The following is a 25,864-nucleotide window of genomic DNA, read 5'->3' on the forward strand; positions in this document are numbered from 1 at the left end:
AGGAACACATGTTCATAAATCACTGTATTATGTAGACACTGTGTGGGATCCAGTTTAAGGATGTTTGGTTCAAAACTTCATGTATGGGTAATAATTTCTTACTGTGAGGCGACAGTGCTGATCTCTGCAGCACCGTGCTGTCTGGTGGAATTACTGGAGTTTTAATATTACCAGCCTAGATGTTTGCTTATTGTCTAATTATTAAGTAGTCACATCCTGTGTAAAGTTTTGGAAAACATGCATCACTGTTGATGTGGATGTAGCGATGGAGGCCTGAGGGTACATCTGTCACCATCTTACAATGCTGTGATTGCAGCCATTCCCCCACTCTCTGTGAATGGGACTCATGGTCATTGATCAGTGGTCATGACAGTTTGCATATTAAGTCATTGTGTAAATGTCCTGTTTGTTGGAAACCTGCAGTCAGCTGAGACTGAAGAGGTCACCTGATGATGCTGAAAGATGAACAGAATCAACCTTTTGGGATTATTCACCTGCATAAAACGTGCATCACCACAGTAATAATGTAGTAATATAGGACTGTAGTGACTGACTCTCAATTTAAATTAAAGCTTGAAAGAGTAAAATAAAAATGTCACAGCAGCTGTGACAGAACTTGAGTTGACTTTGAGAGACAAATGCTTAACTGTAAATAATGTGATAGTTATGTTTCCAACTCCGGCTCTTCCAAAGCCCGTCTTTTGTCCCGTCTCCCTTCCCTCACACCCAGAACATGGCTGGCCCTCCCTGAGTCTGATGTCTGGTTCTCATGGAGGTTTCTTCCTGTTAAAAGGGAGTTCTTCCTTCTTACTGTCACTAAGTGCTTGCTCACAGAGTATTGTTTGATTGTTGGGGTTCAGACAGCTGTAGTTGTGATTTGGTGCTATACAAATACAGTTCTACTTCACGGTTTATAGAAATAACAATTCTTAATTAGGTGAGCTCAAAGTTGGAATGATGTAAACATGGATCCTTATAACGCTCGACTACAAAACTGAAACTGTGTCAGAGAACTGAAGATTAGTTTCAGCTTCATCAAATATTAGTTGTAGCTATTATCTGTGTTTTGGACAAATTAGACATGCTAACATAAACCAAGCCAACATGCACTCATTAAATAGCAATAGGTGTTTAAAATGAGGTCTGAAAAGCCGTGTACTGAGGTCTGAGAAGAAGCTGCCCCTCAGCCTCTGCTGCCAGCCTACACACGAGTCATTCATTATCTCCTTCACTTGTCAAAATTAGCATCGGCTTTCCTTCTCCTCACTCATACGGCTCAGCTCTGTTTGCTTTTCCAGTCGGTTAGACTGGGCTGTGTTCCAGTAAAGACATGGTGTAAGTGATTGTGTTTGTGTTGTTGCAGTGTCTGTAGAAAGTGAACTCCCCCTTCACTCTGGCTGGAGGAAGCTTACCAAATGCATTATTGTTAAAACTAAACAAATCGTTGTCACTGGTGATTTCTGTGGCTTCATGTATCTGTGAAGCCCTAACCTCTGTTTGTTGAGTTCATACAAAGTCAAGCAGGAGGCCGTGTGCGTGTTGTACCAACCGTAGTGCTGTTACAGCTGGATGCTGTTAGCATGAACTGATTGCAGAGAAAGAAAAGATCAGAAGGTTTACTACATTTACTATCTGATGCTCAGTTTTCAAAAGCACGGAAAAAAATCAACATGTGGATTTTTTTCTTTGGAGCTATTTCCCTAAAGACAACAGCTGCTACATAGAGTGCTGTATTATTACTTAAAACCATGCACCTCTACATACATTACCCCAGTTATGAAGGTGTACTTCAAAGTCTCATACACAAAGAGGTCAGAAGTCTCACACCTGACCTGTTTGCTGTGTTACTCAGAGAGTTTAACATCCTGCATTTCTTCAGTTTTATAGCTCTGCCAGTAAATGTCTTCTCTGTGTTTATGCTGTTGTAATTTCAGTTAAAATCACTGTAATGTGTCAGCTTTATTAGCTCCAGCATGATTTGCTCCGTTTCAGTTTGAAGTACATAAAGAAGCTGAACACTACAGCATAGTAACAGGTAAAATTACAGGATGCAGTGATGTGTGTGCTACAGTAAACACTGCAATTCACGTTCAGTCAGGATTTAGTTTCTTTTTTGTTCTAGAAAATTGACAAATGTTATAAATCATAGTAGCTAAAGTCAGAAGGTAAGATTTTATATAAATCTGAAACTGGAAAGAGAGACAAATTTTATTTGCTGCATCTCTGCTTTCTTCGGTGGACTTAGTGAGTGCACAGAAACATAAGAACCAGCCATGTTTCCAGCTTGATGCTGGTCAGTCCAAAGCTCCAAACTGTTCCTGTAAATGTGTTAGATTACTGTAGCTTGTCAACTTTAGCATGGCAGGCCCTTAAAGGACTGATAAGTACATTTCTCCTACAAGTGTCCAGTAACCACAGACCTATAGTGTGAAATCATGGCACTGAATTACACGCTTCAGGGCGTTCCTGTATTTATCTGTCAGGAACTGTAGTACTTCCCCTTTGCATTCATAACTAAGTCTGATTTATTATAGTTGTATCTTAATTATGTGAATATCAGTGTTTGCTTGCTGAGCTTTAACCAGCACCAAGATAAATTCATTGCTGTCATTGGGAACTAGGCTAATCTTACATTACCTGTGTTGAATTTTGCACTGTAAGTTGATAGCTATTATTCTAGGTGTTCACTGGATTGCAAGTGTTTCAAATAAATTCACATTTTTCAACAACCAAACCTTTTCAGCCAAATGGTTCCCTTGGAAAACATCATTCGCTGATTCATTCTGCTGCTTGGTAACTGAAAGCATCTGCAGCCACAGTTTTGCAAAGCTTCACAGAGGAGAAAAGCCTCTCTGTGGGGATGTCCATGACTTCCAGATTTCAGCCAGCTATTCCAAAGATTCTCAAAATGTATTAAAACAGACAATTTGACACTGATAGATGATGATTATGTTCGACTTAATACAATTTAGGGGGGAATGTGTATAAAGTATATAAAATATCTCTGTCACCCCCTGGTGGTGGTGGTGGGAGGGGATGTTCCTCAAGCCTCAGGTCCTCTGCCAGAGGCCTGGGAGTTTGAGGGTTTGGAGCATCATCTCTTCCTAGGATTGTAGTCTTCTGGACAAAGCCTGGAATCTGCTGTCCAGTTTTGGGGTCACAGCTCCCAATGCTCTATTACCACTTTGGACTTTACCTTCCACATCTGCTCCACTTGTTCCTTCACCCCCTGGTACTTCTTTTGTGTGCTCCTTCTTGCTGATGTTACTGTCTGCTGGGAATGACACATCTATTAGAACTATCGCCCACCACTGTGTCTGGCTGGTTGGCCAGCAGCTGCTCATCTGTCTGGAACTAGAAGTCCCACAGGACCTCAGCCCTGTTGTTCTCATCCACCTTTGGTGCCGTCTCCCATCAGAACTTGGAGACCTCTAATCCATATGGTATACTCTCCTGTACATTATCCTAGTCTCTTGTGCTTCTCAGTGTACACTGTAACAGCTTTCATCAGTTTATCTTGCTACTATGTGCTATTTAATCTCACTAGGCTTTATCCAGTCTGCAGCCTGGGTGCTGTCAGCTCTGATGGACTCCAGCCTCTGTAGCTCTGGTGCTTAGGCTCTGTGCTGTCCCTTTAACCAGCCTTTTCTGCCCACCGGTAGAGTATATGACTCAGAGGTGAATTAGATTAAATGCTTTGGTTTGTTTCTGTGAATTAAAGTTCTTCACTCTTAGAAACACTGAAACAACATATTTCCTAAAATAGTCTGACCAACCATACCAAAAGATATTTTACTTATTTATTTGCAGTTTTAGCATTTTTGTTTGAAACTTGATGGCCTGTCAAAGTTAACTAAAGTTCTTACAGACGTAACTTGAGTCTTGTTGGAAGCTTTTTTTCTTTACAGTTATTTGTGAGTTTTTTTGGTGGTGTTAGAATGAGTAAATCATTGTAAACCAAAAGTGATGCCTGGCACAGCGTCCATCCATTGTTTCTCTGTGCTGCTCTGCGCTGTGGTAACTTGGGCCTCATTCCTGTTTTCTTTTCTTCGGAAAAAATGTTGCATAACAGCGTCTGTATGGATAAACATTTCGTGCCCTGGAATTCTTAGTAGTAACTGAAATGTAATTTAAGAGGGACTTTGTCATTAAACCTTAGCTATCCAACTTTCACCTGTCTACTCCAACCTCAGCATGGACATTCAGTGGCTTGACCCATACGCCCTACGCTGTGATGTTGTGTTTAGCTTTTACTTTGGCTTTAAATAACCTCCCCATCGAGTCTGGGTGGTGACTGATGGTGTTTCCACTCCTCTGATGGTAAATCTTGGTCTTAAAGAGGTCAGGTTAGAATGAAAGAGGTCAGAATCTTCCAGCTAAACGCAGCCTATTGAATCTAATCATCACAAGACCTTAAATTCAGCAGTAATGTGAAAGGCTTTAGGGAAATAGGATCAGTTTGAGACCTGTCAGTGCAAGACTATGCCAGGCTATTCTGATGACCTTAAGAGCTTCAAATCTGCGTGGGAATGCAATTAGGCATTGGTTATATCTAAAAGGATTGGCTGGTTGGAGGACATGATCTCTGGCATTAGGGAGGTCAGGCATGAAGACGAGGTCACAAAACATTGAACTGATGAAGTCAGGAAGTTAACCAACTGTTGGTATTTGGCCTTGAAATTAGATGCATGTTTATGTAGTTGGGGCAAATGTTAAAAATCATCATTGATATATTAATCTGGGATTTGGGATACCACAGTGGTACAGTCACAACAAAGTTCTGGTGTTTAGACTTTTACCATCCGAGGGTTATTTCTGATTCTAAGTGGCTCTAAAGGTGTGAATATAAAAGGCTGGCCCTGAGACTGGCAACCTGTCCAGAGTGTGTCATATCATTGTTCATTATCACCTGTGAGACGATGTGGAAAATGTAAAAGTAATTAAAGCACCTTAAAAAAAAAAAAAACCCAAAAAACCCAAGCCTACATTGCCAGCTGTTCTGGTTCCAGGTGCACTCCCAGTCAAAGGTTTGGACAGAGCTTCTCATTTAATAGTTTGTGAAGGCATCAAAACTATGAATGAACACATGTGGAAGTGTGTAGTAAACACAAAAGTGTGAAATAACTCACAACATGTTTGATATTTTACATTCTTCGTAACATCCACCCTTTGCTTTGATTACTGCTTTGCTCATCTTGGCGTTCTCTCCATGAGCTTCATGAGGTCGTCACCTGAAATGGTTTCCAACAGTCTCGAAGGAGTTCCCAGAGATGCTGAGCACTTGTTGGTCCTTTTGCCTTCACTAGTGGTAGTGGGTCATGCTTCACAGTGGGAACCATGCATGTAGAGACTATCGTTCACCTTTTCTGCCTCACACAAACACACAGCAGGTGGAACCAAAGATCTCAGATGTGGGCTCATCAGACCAAAGCACAGATGGTCTCATGTCCATCCTTGTGTTTCTCGGCCCAAACAAATCTCTTCTGCTTGTTGCTTTTCTGTAGTCGTGGTTTCTTAGCAGCTGTTTGACCATAAAGGCCTGATTCACACAGATGTGTCTGCTGCTGGAGCTCTGTGCAGCATCTATCTGGGCTCTAATCTGAGCTGCTGTTAACTTGTGATTTCTGAGGCTGGTGAATCAGTTGAATGTATCCTCAGCAGCAGAGGGGACTCTTGGTCTTTCCTGGGCCGTCCTCATGTGAGCCAGTTTCCTCGTAGGGCATGATGGTTTTGCGACTGCACTTGGGGACACATTCAAAGTTTTAGCAATTTTCCGACTGACTGACCTTCAGTTCTTAAAGTAATGATAGACTGTTGTTTTTATTTACTTAGCTGATTGGTTCTTACCATAATATGAATTCTAACAGTTGTCAAATACGGCTGTCAGCTGTGCACCAACCTGACTGCTGCACCACACAACTGATGGTCCCAACCCCATTAATACATAACTCCATATATCTTGCTTCATATATTTGATGTCTTCAGTTTGTATCTACAGTGTAGAAAGTAGTAACAATAAAGAAAAAACATTACATGAGGTGTATGCAAACCTTTGACTGTTGGTGTACTGTTAACACTGAGAGGCAGCAGATAGTGGACGTGCGTTTGCAAACCTGTATATTGCACCAGTTCAGAACCAACACACTAACATGGGGACAGTGAATACTGTCACATTGTTTCTATTAACTGAAAGCTCTGTGTTTTATTTTTATTCATTTCAGATGGCTTGATGTGAGTGTGTCCAACCTCACATGTACCAGGTACTGGGTGGTGTACCTGCAGGTCATCCAGGAGGCTGTGTGGCCCGGTGGAGTTTTGCCAACTGCCCCGGTGTTTGAACGCAGCCAGCAGCAAAAGGATGACGCCAAACAACAAGCTTTACGCTGTCTGATGAGACTCTTACCAAGTACGTGTCACATCTCATGCTCGTTATAGCGCGATCCTTGAATTGATGTCATTCCTGTTACAGTATTTGCTCTTATTCAGTCAGTTTGAGTTGTTTTTACATCTCACTCTTTTTTCTGTGTCTAGATCTGGTCTCAGATGTGTTGGGCTCAGAGAAGTACAGACTCAGCTGGCAGACTGTTCTGGACTCTTTTCAGGACCCCCACATCAACAGGTCAATATACCCACTTTGTGCCCTTTAGGTAGCGAGCCTGTGTGCCGTCTGATGCAGCGAGGATGTTTTGTCATTTGCACCTCTTCTTCTCAGAAATGATTTATCATAAACACATCATCATAAAATTATACAAAATATGGTTCTTACATCAGATTTTGCTTCCTGTTGTCATGCTCAGTTTTTATTTGATTTCCTTAATTAATAAACAAAATGATGTAGTATCCATCTTCTGTGGGACGCCATATGAACTAATGGTAGAATCAGCACAACCTGTAACAGCTCCGTTTTTTGTCTATTTGTTTGCATTCGAGCGTCCACAGTTTTCAAGATATAACTTTTGTCTGAAGGTAGATACCAGTAACAGCTTGAGGTCATTTCATTTTGGTGAAAATCAGTAGAAACTTTAGAGTGGTGTAAAAAAGTGTTTGCCCCCTTCCTGATTTTAGATTTCCACGGCGCTGTGAAACACAGTTATCACAAACACGTAATTGCAGTTGTTGCTGCTAAGAGTGACCCAACCAGGGAATCACTTTTTCTCTTCAGCTTCACAGGATTATACTCGGCCTCGGAGGGCATGGTTAGCTAAGTGTTTGACCTTCACTCTTACTCCACAAGGTTAAAGTTGATGAAAGGTTGTGGAGAGATCAGTACAATACCTTTTTTTTTTTTTTTTGCGGTGCCATACGATGTCTCAATACTGTTATAAAGTTTTGTAAAATCACACACTGCATATCTTAAAATCACAAGTTTTTACAGAAGCCAAAGACTTCAGCCAGTACTGTTTAATTCTGGTTAATCATCAGCATGTTGTGATAAAGACTTCATAAAACATTAAAGTTTTAGTATAGCCCTCACCCTTCAGAGGGTTTCATAGCGCGGCCCAGCCAATTCCAGTTTCCAACAATGGCAGCAGCTACTTAGTTTAAATATTACTCTTATTACTCTTTCTGGGTCACAAAATAAACTTTTAAGATATTTTCAGGTGAGAATGTAATAATAATAATAATAATGATAATGGATTGCATTTATATAGCGCTTTTCTAGGCACCCAAAGCGCTTTACAATTCCGCTATTCATTCACTCTCACATTCACACACTGTATATATGTAGCTGTGTAAACTTCAAATATCTGCTCGGTTTATCAAGACATCACGTTTGCAAACTGCTCCAACGTTTTCAGAGACGTCTGTTACCCACCAGCTCGATAGCTGACCGGGAGGGCGGGGGTCACTAGAGCCAGCGAGAACAGCGAACCTCCCGCACGTCGTTTTCACCCCCCCCACGGTCTTTGGCTACTCAGGTTAAACATGATATATAAGTTAGATAACTTAAAAATGTTATTGTTTGGCTTTTTTCAGTGTTTTATTTGTTCCTGAGTAAATCGGTTTGGCTGAGATTAAAGTTTTAGTTTTCACACAGCTGAATAAACGTCAAACAGAGAAGTGATTGTGAGACGGTCGAGAGTTTACTCCAGTGTCCTGTTATATTTTAGATAGTAAGGAACAGACGGCCGAGTTTATTAAACTCCACCGAGACAATCTGCAAATTTCATTAAAAGTTGAATAAACTATCATCTTGTCTTTATCTTTAGTTAGTACATACCTGAAACACTTCCAGCTGTAAGCCAATGGTAGTTAGAGCAGATGCGTGCTGGTGCAATCAGCTGTACGTTTTACGTTCAATGGATGCATGATCTGATTAGTCGACTATCCAAATAATCGTTTGTGGCAGCCGCAGTGTGTACTGTTTCTAACAAAGCTATGTCTCCACACTGACTCTTCTTTTATGTCACCAAACCAACTGCCATATCTGTAAATGAAGATCTTATAAGCTTGACTGGGTTCGTCTTGATGGATGCTCAATCATCCAGATAAGTAAATGTCCAAAAGTTGATTCTGTTCATCTGGACGTAGCGTTTTTGTGGGAGACTTGGATGAGTGCCGAAACGTTTCTCCCACAAAAACGCTACATCCAGATGAACAGAATCAACTTTTGGAGGTTGACTGGGTTAGCTTTACTCACTGTAGGTGGTAACTAGCTGATCTTGTCCCCTTCCAGATCATTAATTGTTCCACAGTCAGAACAGCGACCTTTCAGTTTTGGTGTGGAATCAGGGACCTTTAAACTGAAAGCTGATATTTTTAGCCCCCAGTATGAATGCTGTTTATGAGACTGCAGGGAGCAGTCTCATAAACAGCATTCATACTGGAAGGTATCTGGACATGTTGGGGAAATCATCCAAATTTAAATCAGGTATATTGTTTGATTGTTATGGGAAGACCCCTGAGACTTTTATGCACACGTCTGATTTTATTAACTTCTGCTGCCTGCAGACATTTGAGACTTTGCTGTAAATTGATTCAGTTATACCACTCGTGCCTGTTAGTGTTACCATTTGGATTTTTTGAGTTCTGAAGTAAAAATAGGTCAAACAGTAAGTGTGACATACTAGTTAACACTGCTTTTAGACTTTAGCAAACTGGCAGCATGAGATTGAGGTGTGACAACCTTACACAATATTTTCAGATGGAAATATTCCTGCAACCTTTGGATGGAAGGGTTAAAACCTTCACTTTTTTCAGCTACCAGCAGGTTTGACAGTGCTGTAGCAGACACTTCTCTAGTACTGACCAAAAACCTCATAAACTGACATTTTATCCAGTTTCTCTTGTAGTTCTGGGCATTCTGACACTTCAAGCTGAGATGATGTACTTTAAATGTATTGTGTGCTAAATGTGGCTATGCTAGCATTGTTGTGATAGGATGCTTATGATAACATTTATCTCAAAGCACTGCTGTGTCAAAGTAAGTCAGAGCAGGTGATAGATTCTCATTTTTATTTTGAAAAGTGAGCGTCAGTCACACATCACAAACTGGTTGCAGTTTTTTGTTTTGTTTGTTTGGTTACAAAGAGGCAGCCTCGCTCCTTGTGATTGCCCTGTGATCACGAGCAGTTTCATGTAGCTGAATGTTCACCTGCACCTGCCGTGGGGGAGGTGCTTATCAGAAGCCTTTAAAACCTGGGTGGTTTTCGACATTGACTGATTAAACTCTGAGAGAGTAGCCATATTTTCACCTTTTTTTAACCCAAGGACCTGATGACATGTGATGACAAAAAGCAGAACAAGTAGAAAAAAAAGAAACGTAAATTCATAATTGGATTTCATCGTTTTTGGGCTTTTTTGCTGCTGATAAAGTCCAGAGAGATTTTTGAATCGGAGAGAAGAAGAAAATTCCAGTAATACCCAAAACTAATCTGACAAAATCAAAACATTTTCTTTTCTTTTTAAAAGTGTATTATTATTATTTATTTATATTTTTACAGCAGTAAGAGTCTAAAAACCGTAATAAACTCACCCGCACCTCCACACAACCTGGTGGGAAGGAGGTGTCGACACTGTAAGAGCAGGCTTCAGCCTGCCCGCTGCCTGGTGTGCCTGTTGGCATGTACTGGCTGTCACACAGACCTGGGTTTGGCAGAGAAGAGGAACAGCAGACTAAGACAGCCATGATGTAATCTGGTCCATAAGTTTTTATAAACAACAGAAAAGAAAGAGAGCAGCTGACAAGAGAAAGCTCCTGATTCTGCCTGAGTACTTGGTACACTCTGATGGACACGGTTTGGCAGAGACAAACAGGTGTATCTGATCAAGTGGGCAGTGAGTGTACGTGCTCAGTCTCACACAGACACAGAGGCAGGCTCACCTGGAACGATACTGCACAGTTTACTGTAGGTCTGAAAGGATTTACAGATGTCAAAAACAAACGGTGCAAAGAAGCAGTCACGTCCACATCATGTGATGTTTTTACCTCTTCAAAGGAGGTAAAAACATCTTTTATAGCTATTCTGTGTGTGTGTGTGTGTGTGTGCGTGTGTGTGTGTGTGTGTGCGCGCGCGCGTGCGTGCGTGCGTGTGTATGTGTGTGAAATCTGGCTTTTTTGAAATACCATTATGCAGTATCGGTGTCTTTAATAGAGCAGTCACTTGGACGTATAATGTATGCAGGAGCACTTGAACTCTTTTAAAGATGACATTTGACAGCAACTCTAACAGGCGTCCGAAGGGGGAACAGTTAAATATAATCAGTCCAAGCTTCTCCCTCTGGATAAATTGTTACAGGCTGAATCTTAATGTGGACTTTGAACTCGTCCCGCTGTGCCCAGCAGCACTGCTCTGCTTCCTCATGTGGTTATTGTTGTTTATTTCTGTGGTGCATTTACATAATTCTTTAATCATCTGCATCCAGCTGTTTACTATCATTTCCGAAAATTGTGCCACAGGTTGATTGGAACTGACACGGCACCTTCAGTGATTTGGGTAAAGGATATTCTGTTACAGAAAAGTTTTAGTCAGGCTGCTCGTGGGACTGGATTGAACCACAAGTGAAGAAGTGTCCACCAGTGTGTTAACATGAGGCTTAGACCACTGCAAGGAGTTAGTTGTGTGAGGAAAACAAGGAAAATATGGCTTGCTTCTTGTTAAGGTATGTTAAGATTGCACAAACTATACCAAAAACCCATCACTAAAATACTGTGTTGAGCTCCTTTCAAAAATATACTAATGTAACCTATTCTAGTCATAGCCATCGTTCTCCATCCATTATCTTAACTATATCCTATCATGGCTGTCATTGAGAAAGAGGCTGGAGAACATCTGAGACAGGCCGTCCGTTCCATGGTAGGGCTTAGACGGAGTCAACACATCATGCCACCATCTAAAAAAACTGCTAAAAAACCAATTAATATCCATCTGTCTGCAAAGGGTTACAAAGTCATTCCTAAGGCTTTGGGACTCCATCCAGCTACAGGGCCGTTATCCACAAATGCAGAAAACTTGGCGCTTTCCCAGGAGTGGCCGGCCTACCAAAATGACTCCCAGTAGCACATGAATGTCTCATCCAGGAGCTCACAAAAGAATCCAAAACTAAATCTAAACCTGTCTAAAGGACTGCAAGCCTTCCAATATGAAAGAGCCTGGGCAAAATTGGGACCAAAAAGGACACAAAGGGTCTTCTTACATTTGCCGGAAAGACACTCGATGACCTTGAACGTGACAAGAATATTCTGTGGACTGACGAGACAAATGTTGAATCTTGAATCATTAAACCAACACTGAAGCTCCAGTGCATTTGGAGGGTGATGCACACAGGTGTGGAGTGGAGCTGAAGTGAAGTGAACTGAGTTGATGACAACACTGTTACCAAAAGTGTAACAAATAGTGTCGCACAAAGTTACAGAAGCATCATTATTGAGCTTTCTTACTCGTGCCACCTCATTTTAACCACGGTGTGCAGTTAAACACTGTCCCTGGTACGTATTCCTGCTTTTAGACCGATATCCATGCTTCCCTAACAGAGATGTGATGAATCAGGATGTATCAGCAAATGTTGTTGTGTTTTGAACTGAAGAATGGATTAGCTGTCACACAGAGTGATGTATGCTAAATGCTATAATAAGCTCAGATGCTGTATCCTAACACACTTTCACCAAAACGCCTTTCTGAATGAGTGTGTTAGTAAAGAGCAGTGTCTAATCACACAATACTGACACTTTAACAGGTTGATGACGCCAGCTGTTTCATGTCACTGATTGTTGGTGCTGTGTTCCCTCAGACACCTGGTGTACTGCATATTTGATCTGCTGCTGGAGTTCCTGGTTCCTGAAATACCTGAAGAAAACTTCCAAAGAAGCCTGCTGCAAACCCTCTGCAAGAACCCAGAGAAGCTACTGGCATGAGGAGATGCATGTAAACCCACCTTCCATCATCTTAGCTTGTCTCATCTACAACTCCCAGCAGTGTGACAGCAGGGCTGCTTCTAATATCATGTTCTGCACTGAGAGTGTGAGTGGGTGATTTTGGTCAAGTTGCGTCTCTGTCAGCCCGACTCTTCAGGGTGACTAAGATCTGTGTCTAATTATGTGTTGATGTAGTGACATACGATATGATGCTCTTGAACATGGTGTCCTGGACACACACACACACACACACACACACACACACACACACACACACACACACACACACACACACGGACTACATTTGAAACAGATGTGATTACATGAGAGCACCTGGTGTGTGTTTGATCTCACAGTGCACTGTTCAGATCTAAACATGTGGTAAAGCCTCCTGCGATATCCACTTCCAGCCTCTTCCTGTCTGCTTAACACCCCAGATTTCATTAAACTCCCTTCAGATGGTCTTCACACCCTGCCCTTATTCCCCTCCACGGTCTTTTGGTAGAAAAGCTTAAGAAGCAGGATTGCTTCGTCCTTTTCCACTTAAGTCTCACAACACTCTCTCAGAGTCGCTGTATCAGCTCGTTTCTGACTCATCCTTCAGTATCGCTCCGGATCTGTACAGAGCCACACATGTGATTGTTATATTATACATCTGGATACGATCTAACCTCTAAGTGAGGTGAAGGGTTGGACAGATGATGTTTTACTGGCCTGACGTCACAGTCCTTTAACAGTTGATGCCTACATAACATAAGAAGAGTCAGCACAAAGACGGAAGGATGGAAGGAAGAAATAAAGGATGTAGGAAGTGTCTTGGCCTAGATCCATTTTAATGTCTCGCTTTAGTCTTTGCTTAAATTGCAGAGCTTGAATTACTAATTAACCAGTTTTCCTAAAGAGTTGATACAATATGTCATTACTCAACTTTTCCTTTGATCTATGTACACTGATGACTGATGAGTTACTGCTGCGTTGAGGAAACAATTCTGCACTTTTTCCCAGCCTGTCAGCATAAATAGAAGCTGTTTGCTGGGGTCCATCGCACGTTCTGACAGTTGATTTTCCAAAAACAGCAGAACATCTGACCATTGTGTATTTAAGGGTCATTCATTCTCTGGATAAGAATGTGCCGGCTTGTAGATCCAGTCTTTATGTGTAGGTTGTCCAACGTTGCTTTGTGGGAGTACAGGGTTGAGATCTGTCCACAGTTTAATATCACCTCGGTGTCTGATGAGCATCCTCGCTGTGAGTGACTCCTTTATGTACTGTCACACTGAGCTATTTCAGGAAACCTTTCACAAACTGTGCACACGTAGGTTTCTTTCTTTGTAACGACAAACTCTTCAGCTGTGATCAGTCCTCAAACAGAAGGAAGGAAGTGATGACACAGCTGATAGCACCTCTCATAGCTCAAACTGAAAGTTACAGCTCAGTTTTGTCTGTCGTGGAACAAAAATGACCCATCTTTGCACTTTGCCGTGTTTTACTTAGTGTCCCAAGTTTTTTGTGGAATGGGGCTGAATCAGTTACAGCGACTAAAAACCTAAACTGATCAACGGCAACATGAAACCCAACTAATGTTGTGCAGCTCCCCTCCCCACCACCAGAACAGCTGTGACTCATCAGGGATGTGGGAACTGGACCTGTGGGGGTTTCCTGTGGTGCCTGTGTGCAGGTATTTGGTCCTGTGGGTGTACTGCACATATTCAGTCAGATCTGTGAAAGGTTGGAAGCTCGGCTCCACGTTTAGTGTTGTCCTGCTGACAGAGTGATTTTGCCATTATAGATTAGCTGCTCTACATGATACCCATATGGATGCTGGGACCCGCGGTTTCCCTACAGAACAGTGCACTGTACAAATCTCATCAGTTTATAGACTTCAGCAAGTTTCACATTTTTAATTTTCAGAGTTTTTCTATTGTGCACGCTGAAAATGTTCATAAAGACGCTTCTTGAGCCAGTATATATGACCTTGTTGCAGACCTGCCTGATGACCATGAAGTGATGCTGGTAACCCTCCCATGAGAGCTGTAGCACATGGTCTGCAGTCACTTTGAACATATTGTTGAAAGTTCTGGCACCTTTAACGGGCAGCCTTAGGGTCTCATGATCACATAGAAAATGTTACAGTTTCTCAAAGCGTCCTTATGAACAATGTTACAGCACTTCATTTGTTGTTACCCTCCCGTCTTATGTTGAGCACATCAAATGTGACTGAATCTGCACATTCGCCTTGTTACAAACTGAGATGATGTTGTGTTTTGCACTCATGTCCTTGTGAAGTTGTATCAGTCTTGTCTTAACTTCCTGTCTTTCCTTTCCATTATATTAATGTGTCACTCGGTGTATTTATGAAATTATTTATTTGTGCCCATAAAATCGAGACAGATGTGCCAGTGACAGAGACGACAGGCCTCTGCTGTCAAGTGCTTCTATGTCTCTGTGTCCTGCCTTACAGTGTGACTCTGCAGTGGAACCATGCCTCAGCACAGCCCTCTGTACTGAAACACTTTACAAGCTTTGTGTTTTTTAACCGTGTCAGACTCTGCTGACTGCTGTGAAGGATGTGTGTAACAGATGGAACAGCACGTTATCTTCCTGCTGTTGCTGCAACCGTGACAGGTAGTAGGTAGGTAGGTAGTAGTTATTAGCGGTGTAACATTTACAGCAGCTGGTCCAGCACAAGCAAAGTGTGTTTCTCTAAGAATGAAGACGTGCTGTTCTACGTGGGAGTGATAGTATAATATCTCACACATTAAACTGAGTGGATATGCAGAGAAATCCTGATGTGTGCCAGGCTACAGTGTTCCTCTAACCCCTGCAAGCTCTCAGCCTTTCACATAAAGCATTTCCTCAAAGCTTACTGCCAGTTTTCTAAAATAAATGACTACGCGCTGGAGGCTTTACATACATAATGGTAAATGAGACATTTTTCCCAATAATGAAAAGGTTTTAATATAAGAAGATATGGAGCCATGAGTGTCATGTGAAAAAATGGATTACCAGTCAGAGTCAGTACTGTAAATACTTTCACGACAAATCAGTGATGCTGAGTGATGCTAGGGAAACAGGAAGGTCCTAATGTGGACATCTGTGAGCACAGCAGCCAAATTCACTGCTGTTCAAATCTTCAGTTCCTGAGGGAACAAGATGGTTGGTTTGAAAGGTTTGTTTCATGCAGATGAACTGTGCTGCACCAAGGCCCAGTATGAGCCAAATATGGCTCATTTTAAACTGTGAATCATGCAAAGCTACTCTAATGGAGTCTGAGAAATACAACATGTGGCTGGAAATAAAATAGGCCTGCTTTACTTAGTAGTAGATGTGAGACATTATCTTTGTATTGTGTTAATGCCAAAATATACAGTAAAGAGCCACATTTTTGTAAACAGCACAGACACTAATGCATTATGTTAACCTGTTTGACTGCTCGGTTCCCCTCCTCGGTGTTTGTTGCCCGTCTGCACCGTGACTTGTGACCGTGTGCTCGTGCTGTCTTTGTAAACCTTCACATTAAAAAAACCCCAAAACAATAAAGTGACGAACCTGAGCTGTTAAATCTGCGACTGTTGTTCACACTCATTATTTTCTTGGCCCCAGGTGGAGGTGACACTTTTTACAAGAGGCCTGTGAGCGTCGTCTTTTATGAGATTTTATATTAAAATAGACGTTGACTGTCTCCCCAGAATTCTGCCTGCATTCCTCACAGTTAAATATGTTTTTCCACAGTGTCTTTATTGCCCCTGTTGTGTGGCCATTTTGCTTTCTCTGTCCTGTAAGCACCATAGTCATTTCTAATAGCCCACAATAAGGATCATAGATGATTCTGATTATTTTAAATTGGATTGCTTTCAATTAATCCTAATGTTTCACTGCTTTTCTGTCCTCATATACACAGTCGCTGTCACACAGTCCCCAATCATCATCCACTTGGAGAAGTGAAAACTTTCCATTATTCCCACCATTTCTAGGAATTCTGATCTACATTTGATTAAAGGTTGAACCTGAAAGCACATCCTTGGCAGACGTTCTGTGGAACGCCTAAGCAAACATTCCATAAAACACTGGGAATAATAAAATGTTTTATCATCCATGCTTCCATGGCAACCGATGATAATACAGTTTCAGAATGGAATGAGCTGCTTTGAAGACACGTGACATCAGCCACATAAAGGTGAAGGGGGCCTTTGACTGGATTTTGTGACGGCTGATGCCAAATGTTCCGGTTCAGTTCATGTCGTGCAGTCGTGTCATTGTATGGTCAGTATCAGCATGGTGCTGTATGAGCAGACAGCGGCATCACTGCGGAGGAAGAAGCTTCCCTGAACAGTCAGAGAGGTACGTAAATGACATACGACTGTACCATGTGAACACACGAAGGGGGAACCCACCGTGGACACATGAAACACAAGCTTTAACATGTTGTCCTCTTAAGGCAACCAGAGAAAAGGTACCAGCATCATTTCTGTCAGATTCAGATACTTTTTTTTCGTGCAGGTTCTGAAAGCAGCAGGCTGTAATTAGTCGAGTGTTTGCATCTTTCATGAATATAATTTAAATTCTTTTTTTAATCTAAAAATGAAAATGAAACGATTATCAAGATGAGTCCAAAGTGATCCTGTGTTATTTTTACATATTTGTGGTTGTAAGACAGAAAATTCTCCCACTGAACTTTGACCAACCAGATGTTTGGAGCTTTTAATTTATTACTGACATTTACTACTGATGTTTGCATCTAACCAAGCAGTTTTTACCCAGACCTGCTAAAGCTGACAAAACAAACTCCAGGATATTGTGATGTAAATGCACCACAGATATAAAATGTCCCAGACAGAAATAGCTCTGTTGCACTGATAGATGTTATCGCCTCCTCTGATCGTACCACACGATCAAACATTAGCAAACGCTCATAGTTTCGATAACAGAGTCCCAAAGAGAGCAGCAGTGCCAGTAACAGCCTCAGTTCCTGGAAGTCTATTCAGGGAGCTTCTCAGAGGTCTGTGGGGGCGGAGGACCCACAGAGGAAGAGTGACATCTATTAGGTTTGATTTCTTAAAATACTTTCAGACGATTTTATGGCAGAACAGTTAATCTTGTGTCAGTGTCGTAAAACACTAAAAAATCAAGTGAAATCTACTACAGTAAGTTTGGCAGAACAGCAAAACAGCCTTTAAATGAAGTAATTCCCCCCAAATTCCATGAATTTTCCTAGCTGGTCATCCAACACAAGCAGTCCAAGACAAATCCGACACGACTGAAAATTCCCTCCACACCGTGCATGAGTCGTTCCCTGGATCATGGAAGGATTAGTGAACGTAAACAGGAGATTTCATGATTTTTCTTTTCAATTTGACATGTCCTCATCATCTCACAATCCTTCCAAAACATTCCTGCATCCAGATCCAAAGCGTCTCTAATGGTTATGGAAAAGTAAAAATTGTAATGCAAATCTCGTCATATTTGATGTAATGGTAAATGGTAAATGGCCTGTATTTATATAGCGCCTTTCTGGTCCCTAAGGACCCCAAAGCGCTTTACATATCCAGTCATTCACCCATTCACACACACATTCACACACTGGTGATGGCAAGCTACGTTGTAGCTACAGCCACCCTGGGGCGCACTGACAGAGGTGAGGCTGCCGGACACTGGCGCCACCGGGCCCTCTGACCACCACCAGTAGGCAACGGGTGAAGTGTCTTGCCCAAGGACACAACGACCGAGACTGTCCAAGCCGGGGCTCGAACCGGTAACCTTCCGATTACAAGACGAACTCCCAACTGTTGAGCCACGATCGCCCCGTAATGTTAACAAAAAACACCAAAAATCATTGCATAACTTCTGTGGCAGAGGTAACTTTGTAGAGTGTCCACTTACAGAGACACACTCACATCCAAATCAATGTCTGGAATTCCCAACCAGAGAGGAATCAGCAGGTTTGACCCCTAGTTGCTGCGAGCCGACGCTGCCTTACCGCCTTCTTCCAAACGCTCTTAATTAAATCGAGGCACGGCCCAGTGCGGTGGGGGGATGGGTGGGCAGATTAGCGTCGTTTTTGTACCGCAAGTAGAGTTGCGCTCACTCTGACAGCAGCGCTGACGCTCTGTGTGATCCTGCACAGGGTTTGGATAGAGGCCATCGCACCCACATGACCAGACCACCTCATAGAGTCTCTGTAGCAACTGCAGCCCCGAACACTGGAGGAGGCTGCAGGTTTGGAGCAGGTCGCAGGTTTCCATGACAACAGCCCATCCCAACTTTATTGCAAATTAATAACCTTCAGGCCAGTTCTACAAAAAATAGCTTAAAACTTGTGTATGTTATCACTACTGCTGATATGTGGCGGTAAATGTAAAAAAAAGAAAGAAAAGGATTAAAGTGAAGTGTCTACAAATAGACGACAGCCATCTCTAAATCAATCTATGGAAAAGAAATATCAGCTGGGCTCCGTCCAAGTTTCCATCAAGCACAGAGCACTGAGACGGTCTCGATCAGCAGCTGTCCGATGGAGCTCTGCTGAAGCCTGAGTCAGTTTTGGTGTGTTGAAACCACTTTCTTAATGAAAGCTCAGCATGTAAACACAATATGAGGTCAACAATGAACCTGTTTGCACTTTGACATTTTGTACTGTAGCTGAGGAGGTGAAGCAGGCTGCGTGGGAAGATTCCTATCCCTGCTGCATCCTTCTTCAAGCACACAATAAAGAGCTGTGTGTGTGTGTGTGTGTGTGTGTGTGTGTGTGTGTGTGTGAGAACAGGTGACTGCAGCTCTTGGTGCTACAGCACAAAATGTCCAGTAATAACACGGTGAACTCGGAGGCTTGATCAGTCTGCTTATTAGCATCACCTAAATGCACTGTGTGAATCCTGCTGCGCTGTGATAAAGATGTGTCTTCTGTACAGGATGAAACACAGACGCATGTTTAAATAGCAACATTGAAAGACATTTGTTGGTGTCCAACTTGTCCAAAACCCAAAGTTAAATCTGCCATGTCATTATTGAACCCCCCCCCCCACACACACACACACCTGGCAGCATGCGTCCAGCTGCTGTTGTTTTGGGCAGTAAATGACTTTAAAGTCTTGCTTCTCTGCTGATTTACATGGAAACCACATGTTCTTCATCTTCAGCAGGTTACGCAATCTGCTCTCATCAAACCTTCCACACACACACACACACACAGATACAGACAGACATTCTTAAGTACTGTCTGACACTGTGGGCTCTTGTTGAGGGAGGCACTCCACCTTCTGCAACTCTTGTTTCCCTTTCTGTATTACATAATAGAATACACACACACACACACACACACGTGCATGCGTGGTTCAGCTGATTGCCCTTTAAAGGACAAAACTGAAGGCAGAATCCCAAAAGATTCTATTTTCAAAGGCTTCGTTTTCTGTTATTTAAGATGTGAAACAGGGAAACGTGTTTAAAAGCTCTGTGAGGTGTTTGGAGTTTGTCCTTTGGGAAACTGTTTTTGCATCTTGAAACGAATGAAGCAAAAATCACCCACTTCAGTCCATTTCTTTTCTTTTCTTTTTAAAAATGAAAGCGTTTTATGCACATTCGACAAAGGGCCAGCTCGTGCACACAGAATCCCAACACACACACACGTTTTTGTGTGTTTTTGCACCCAAGTTTTGCTGCTGTGAACAACAAATCAGGACTCTTGTAATGTGCAGAGAGTTATTGTTGTTACCCTGAAACAATTTGCAGAGATGAAACATTTTTAGTTTGATGCAAAATTAAACTACACATGTGGTATGATCACACCATTGCCCCCCCAGTGGATCATAAAGTTAGACTGCTTGTTGTTTTGCTGCCGTACAGTTTTTGAAGCACTTTGGAACACAATTCATTTGACAGCTTCAGTTTCCAGAAATCATGGTTGGACATCAGGGCGAGAGAAGGAAGTATACAGCCTGACATCTGAAGCAGGAAGGAAGTTGGCTGCTTACTTATTTAACACAGGATTTAACTGGAACCCAACATCTTTATATCCAGTAAAATGCTTTAAAACTGAACATAAAATCAAATAAGATTAATATAAAAATATATGGAGTCATATTCACCTGCACACACTTCCCTGGCTGACTCCTATCACTGCGTAACATCATGTCTTCACTCACAGCAAACCTGCTGGATGGCACCAGCTGATTGGACGAATGTGTAAGACACATGTAATCCCTCTAGATGGCGTCATAAGCAAACTGATGCTGTAAGCTCCATTCATGGAGGTGGCCACAGGGAGGCGCTGTATGATAAAATAGGAGTAATTCACCTGTTACAGTCATGAGTGTGGAAGCAAGGACAGCAGAGGGTAAACTCTCCAGAAGCCTGGGTACAGTCAGCTGAGACATCCACATACACTTTAGTTAGAGTGGTAACAACTGGTTAAAGGTGGGAAATTCTTATTTGTACTGGTGATCCTATTGTAAATATTATGATCAATTTATTCTTTTACACATTAGTTATTATGGCATTAGTAACACAATAAAATCAACAAGAACAAAGAGTGAAAACGAACGAGCTGTCTTCAGTCCTGCTGTTTCAGCCTTTAAAGGGAAACTAATTTGTGGTTTTAACCTGACAGAGAGCAGCCTTGAACTTTTAGTGCCCTCGTGTAATGACATAAAAACGAACTTTAAAAAAAAGTCTGACCAATCAGATAAAAGATTGAAAGATGTTTTTGATACCCATTATTTATTGCAACTTTGAGCAACGAATAGTAAATAATAAACTGGGACTGAACTTCTCTAGTCATGGGACTTCTCTTAAAATCTTATATCTGTGCCCACAACCAGGTTAGAGTTGGTGTCTGAATGCTTGAGATGCCTCCACGAGGTTATTGAACGCCCATCTAGGGTTAGGGTTGGAGTAATGTCCATCCGGGACGTAAAGGTGGTCGAACAGGCTGTCTACCAGTTGGAAGGTGGGTAGATCGACCTCACCTCCCTGAATCCATTGGTATTTAAATATGTCCAAAGTGCACAGGCATAGATAAACACTGTATGAATGTGTGCGTGTGACTGGGTGAATGAGGCTTGTACCAGTTCAGCTCTTTTTACAGAAATTTCTCCTGTTTGGCAAACCAAAATGGGAAGTCTTGAACTGGAATTCCATGAAATTAATTTCATTTGAAATGTAATTTATGAAAATGTATTAAAGTATTGGAGTATTTATCATGTGGCTAAAATAAAATCCACAACGCTCGACAGCTTGGACTTACGAGGTTCAAATCTAGTGTTTCCTTTGTTGCAGTTCCCAACTCCTGTGATACAGCTGTTCATATAGCTACAATTTTACAACTACAGTATATTGATTAGCACAAGGATAATACATAATAAGATAATAAGATGCAACAGGGAGTTGCCCTAACTTAATTATCTAATGTACGCTTAACGTAGTTTTTTAAAGCAACGGGTTTGTCTAAAGTTCTTGGAACTAATTTGATTTTACAGTGCAGTTGTATTTCACTGTGTTAATGCAGTGGCTCGTACTCTGCAGGGTGGACATGTTTTGTTTGCAGACTTCATTGGAGCTGAAGTCTTCTTTCAGTAAAAGTAACTCTTGTTTCAGAAGTCCGACACGAACAGTTTGTTTTCATTCATGATGGCAAAATCTATAGGAAATGTAAATGCAGACCTTTACCCTTGAATCGATCCAGCGGGGTCTGTGAGGTACAGCTGTGCAGACTGTATCTGTATAGGGACAGAAATGGACTGTAGCGTTTCCCTATTTCTGAGAGAAGAGCAACAACAACTGGGGGTGGGGGAGTTAGCTCCCAGTACAGCCAGTTGTTAGCTGGTAACCAACTCTGGGCCTCGCTGTTGCAATGCAGTCAAAACAAGCTCCACAGCTGTATTTGTAACCAGACCCCCCCACCTCTGTGTAATTGACTGGCACTATATTTGTTATTGTTTCACCACAGAGCTGTGTGGAGCCGGGCGAGTCAGGGGAAATCAGCCAGACTTCTTCAAATGGTGAGTTTAACAGCGTGGCCTCGGCTGGATTTGCTCATCAAGACTTTGTTATAGACGGTGATGTCATGGTGAGGAAAAGGTGGAGGAGCAATGGCCTCCTGTTAGTGTGCCTCATTAGCTCAAAATATGTTTGATTCATAGAAGAACATTTGTTTTGGCAGTTTTTTTCTCACAAACTTATGACAAGGACAAAAATACTGTTCTGTGTGTGTCTGAGTGCTGCAGAGAAACATCCAGAAACACTATGCTACTTTTAAAGAAATAAGTGAAGATGAACCCCATCTTCACAGCCTCTGTAGCTGGGACTGTTTCCTTCAACTTATTTTGTTTCTGTGGTTTTAAGTAAAAAATGTGTTAGAATGTGTTTTATTGATTTTGTTGCTCTGTTTTATGGTTAATGACTGTCATCGTGGTCAGCAGGCAATGGCAGCACCAAGACATTTTGGGTCATTTCATCCTCCCAACATTGTGGGAACAGTTTGGGGATAGACCTTCCTGTTCCAACTTGACTGCACAGCAGTGCACAAAGCAAAGTCCACAAAGACATGGATGCGTTTGGTGTGGAAGAACTTGACTGGCCTGCACAGAGTCCTGACCTCAACCCGATGGAGCACCTTTGGGTTGAATTAGACTGCGAGCAAGGCCTTCTCATCCAACATCAGTGTCTGACCTCACAATGCGATGGAAGAATGGTCACAATTCCCATAAACACATTCCTGAAGTTGAAGCTGTTATAGCTGCAAAGGGTGGGCCAACATCCAATGAAACCCTGTGGACTAAGAGTGGGATGTCACTCAGGTTCACGTGCATGTGAATACTTTGGGCAACATAGTGTCTGACAAGTTTTTCCATCCATTTTCTTGAAAAAGTAACACCTTAATTGTTTTGGTATTATTAGCTGACATTAGCACGTATGTTTCTTTTTAATTTTTACTTAATATTGGTGTTCCTGTCAGGAGTAATGTGGCATCATCAAACAAAGTCAATGAAACCAGGCTCACCTCACTATTTCCTCGCACGATCACTCCTTCTGGCCATTTTTAATATTTTCACTGAATAATTCATGAGCTGGCAGCCACAGGCACATGTGGAAAGAGGCTGACTCCTGTACCCCACAAAGTGAGAACACATGGGTGCTGCTGAAGTAATGGTGGCACATGTTGATGCTGTCAGGCCAATTTTCCTGACCGTCTGGTCTACAGTTGCACTTGTGTCTGAAAAAAAAGATGAACAAAGCAGCTCACAGTGCAAAACTTTGTCTTTTCTACCTCAGGTTTATGTGCCAACGCAGGTCAACACAGGGCGCTACGCAGCCGTACAACCTCTGGGCCGACTCCAGAGAGACAGACGTCTGTAACTGCAGGTTGTCCATGCCTCATGGAGCTTGGATACGTGTTTGAGGAGGTTGAACCAGGTGTCACAGTTTTCCCTCATTGGCAGTGGACACAGTTTGGTCTTTTAAACTGTAATTTAAATGTGACAGTTGCAATATTACTTTTTCTGTGTGCCCAAGGAGTCAGAAGGTTCCTGGTTCTCCCTATGCCTGACTCTGAGTTCCTTACTAATTTAATTACAACAAATACACACTTTAATTACTGCTTGGCAGTATTTTGATTCATTTTTAGACAGATAAAATACCTGCCTCCTTTTTCTCCTTCATTCCTATTTTCTGTTTTAACAGCAAAGTTTGAAGTCTGAAAAGTTCCAGATGTTTGTAGAAAAAGTGCTTTATGATAAATTAGAATTGTAACAGCTGTTATGTATGAACCAAGATATATGGTGTGCTATACAAGCTATTGCAAGTAGGGGGCACCACGCCCAGTTATGTGTATGTGTAACTTCTGTGTTTTGTTAATAAAGAGAAGACGTTGAAATGTAAACAAACTACGGTGTGTATCAGTCTGACTCTGTATAAGCCCTAATTAGTGTACTGACACCACAGGAGGGAATATAACAACAGCTAAGACTCATTTTTACAGGAGTCGTGTGACATTTTCTCAAACATGACTCTGTAGTATCGTAGTGCATTTATCATTCATGTGTGTATTTACAGCTGGCCGGTATGTGGACTGACCTTTGACCTTGGCATTCTTAGCACCACGCGCAGGCCAGCCTGTGCTTTAAGCTTCTATACACAAACTTGTTTCCATAATCAAACAGGCACGGGCACTAAAAACAATGCTTGTTTCTGTTAAATCAAGTGAACAGAAGATACAAATTTAAACTCAAAGACTTTAAAACCATTAATCCTGATTTTAAATGAGTTTCTGTCTCAGTGTGTGTCTGTCACATGAACAACAGTTTATAGTCTCTGCTCAGTGACGGCTAGGACTCATTTTTTAAAAAGGTTTTTGAAGCACAACTTTCAGTGTAATACTAAAAATTCTTTACTGTCTATTAAATGTTCTAGCAAAGCCTTGAAGTTATTTTCAGTACGGGATTTGAACCCATGCTGTTAGTATTGCTCTATAGCAGGCGGAGCTAACTCGCCCATTTTCCATTGAAAGCATTCAAGAGAAAAAAATGAACAAATCGAGCTACCATCCACAAATGAATACATAAAAAAACTACTGAAACAAACTGAATGCAAAACAGGAAATAGCTTTAAATTCCCTTAAAAGTGCAAGGCTTTAGGTTCATATTCAATTCAATTAAGTTTTATTTATATATGCCAAATCACAATAACAGCTGCATCAAGTCATTTAATATTGTAAGGTAAAGACAATAATACAGAGAAACTCATAAATGCATAAACTAGTTTTTCATCATCACTTCGGCTAACATGTTTCTCATTTTTGCACAAATGGAAGAAAGCAGTCCTACATATGTGTTTAATATGTGCATTGAAGGACATCCTGGTCAAAATGGCTCCTCACAGTGTTACTGGAGATAATGCCATCCAGAGTAAGCAGCTGGTTAGATACCATGTTTCTGGAATTTTAAGGGCTGAGTACAATAACCTCAGTGTTTTCCAGTAATATCAGTTCATATTACTACAAAATTGTTTTGAAATTGTTACCAGCCAACAGGAAAAAACAAAAAACAATTAAGAAGAAATAAAGTTGCTCTTAAGGACGTTTATCCCTTACTGATGCTCACTAGGGAAAATTACGATGTTACATTACATTATAATACTTTAGACTCATTTACCATCCTTTACGATCCTCAAGCAAATAATCCTTCAATATAAGATGATTCTTCAGGTAGGCGTGCACTACGGCAGCATGTCCCACTAAGGACCATCAATAGGATTAAGAAGCCATCAGGTTTTTCACTTCTCCAATACAAATACAAGTGAGACATGTCAGACATATACTGATCATCTCCAGGATCAGTAAAGTTATTCTTGTTCTTTTTTGTAATGCTGAAACCCAGGAATATCTCGCTTAACCCTAAAACCTGTGTTATAGTGCAGACCCCCCTAAATGGACTTCAGTCGGCGTATCTTTGAGGTGTCACTGCTGCACTGTCATTTAAAATTTTACCCCAGATTAGCTAGCATGGGCGCTGAACTGGTGGC

General features: G+C 41.6%; 1 protein-coding gene across 3 annotated transcripts in view; it reads left to right on the forward strand.

Annotated features, from left to right (window-relative positions):
• snx19b (sorting nexin 19b) overlaps positions 1-23,758 on the forward strand; it is a 55,941-nt gene extending 32,183 nt beyond the window's left edge. For 2 of the 3 annotated variants that reach the window (XM_031730533.2, XM_039622634.1), the window contains exons 12-14: positions 6,222-6,406; positions 6,532-6,619; positions 12,232-16,037. In XM_031730533.2, the coding sequence (XP_031586393.1) occupies positions 6,222-6,406; positions 6,532-6,619; positions 12,232-12,355 (397 nt within the window). In that variant the 3' untranslated portion in view covers positions 12,356-16,037. Of the gene's footprint in view, positions 1-6,221; positions 6,407-6,531; positions 6,620-12,231; positions 16,038-22,292; positions 22,345-23,617 lie in introns of those variants that run through there. The other variant, XR_004198919.2, reaches the window with a different exon arrangement.
• The last annotated feature ends 2,106 nt before the right edge of the window (positions 23,759-25,864 follow it).

This window comes from Oreochromis aureus, linkage group 14 (assembly GCF_013358895.1).
Source record: "Oreochromis aureus strain Israel breed Guangdong linkage group 14, ZZ_aureus, whole genome shotgun sequence".
Taxonomy (NCBI): Eukaryota; Metazoa; Chordata; class Actinopteri; order Cichliformes; family Cichlidae; genus Oreochromis; species Oreochromis aureus.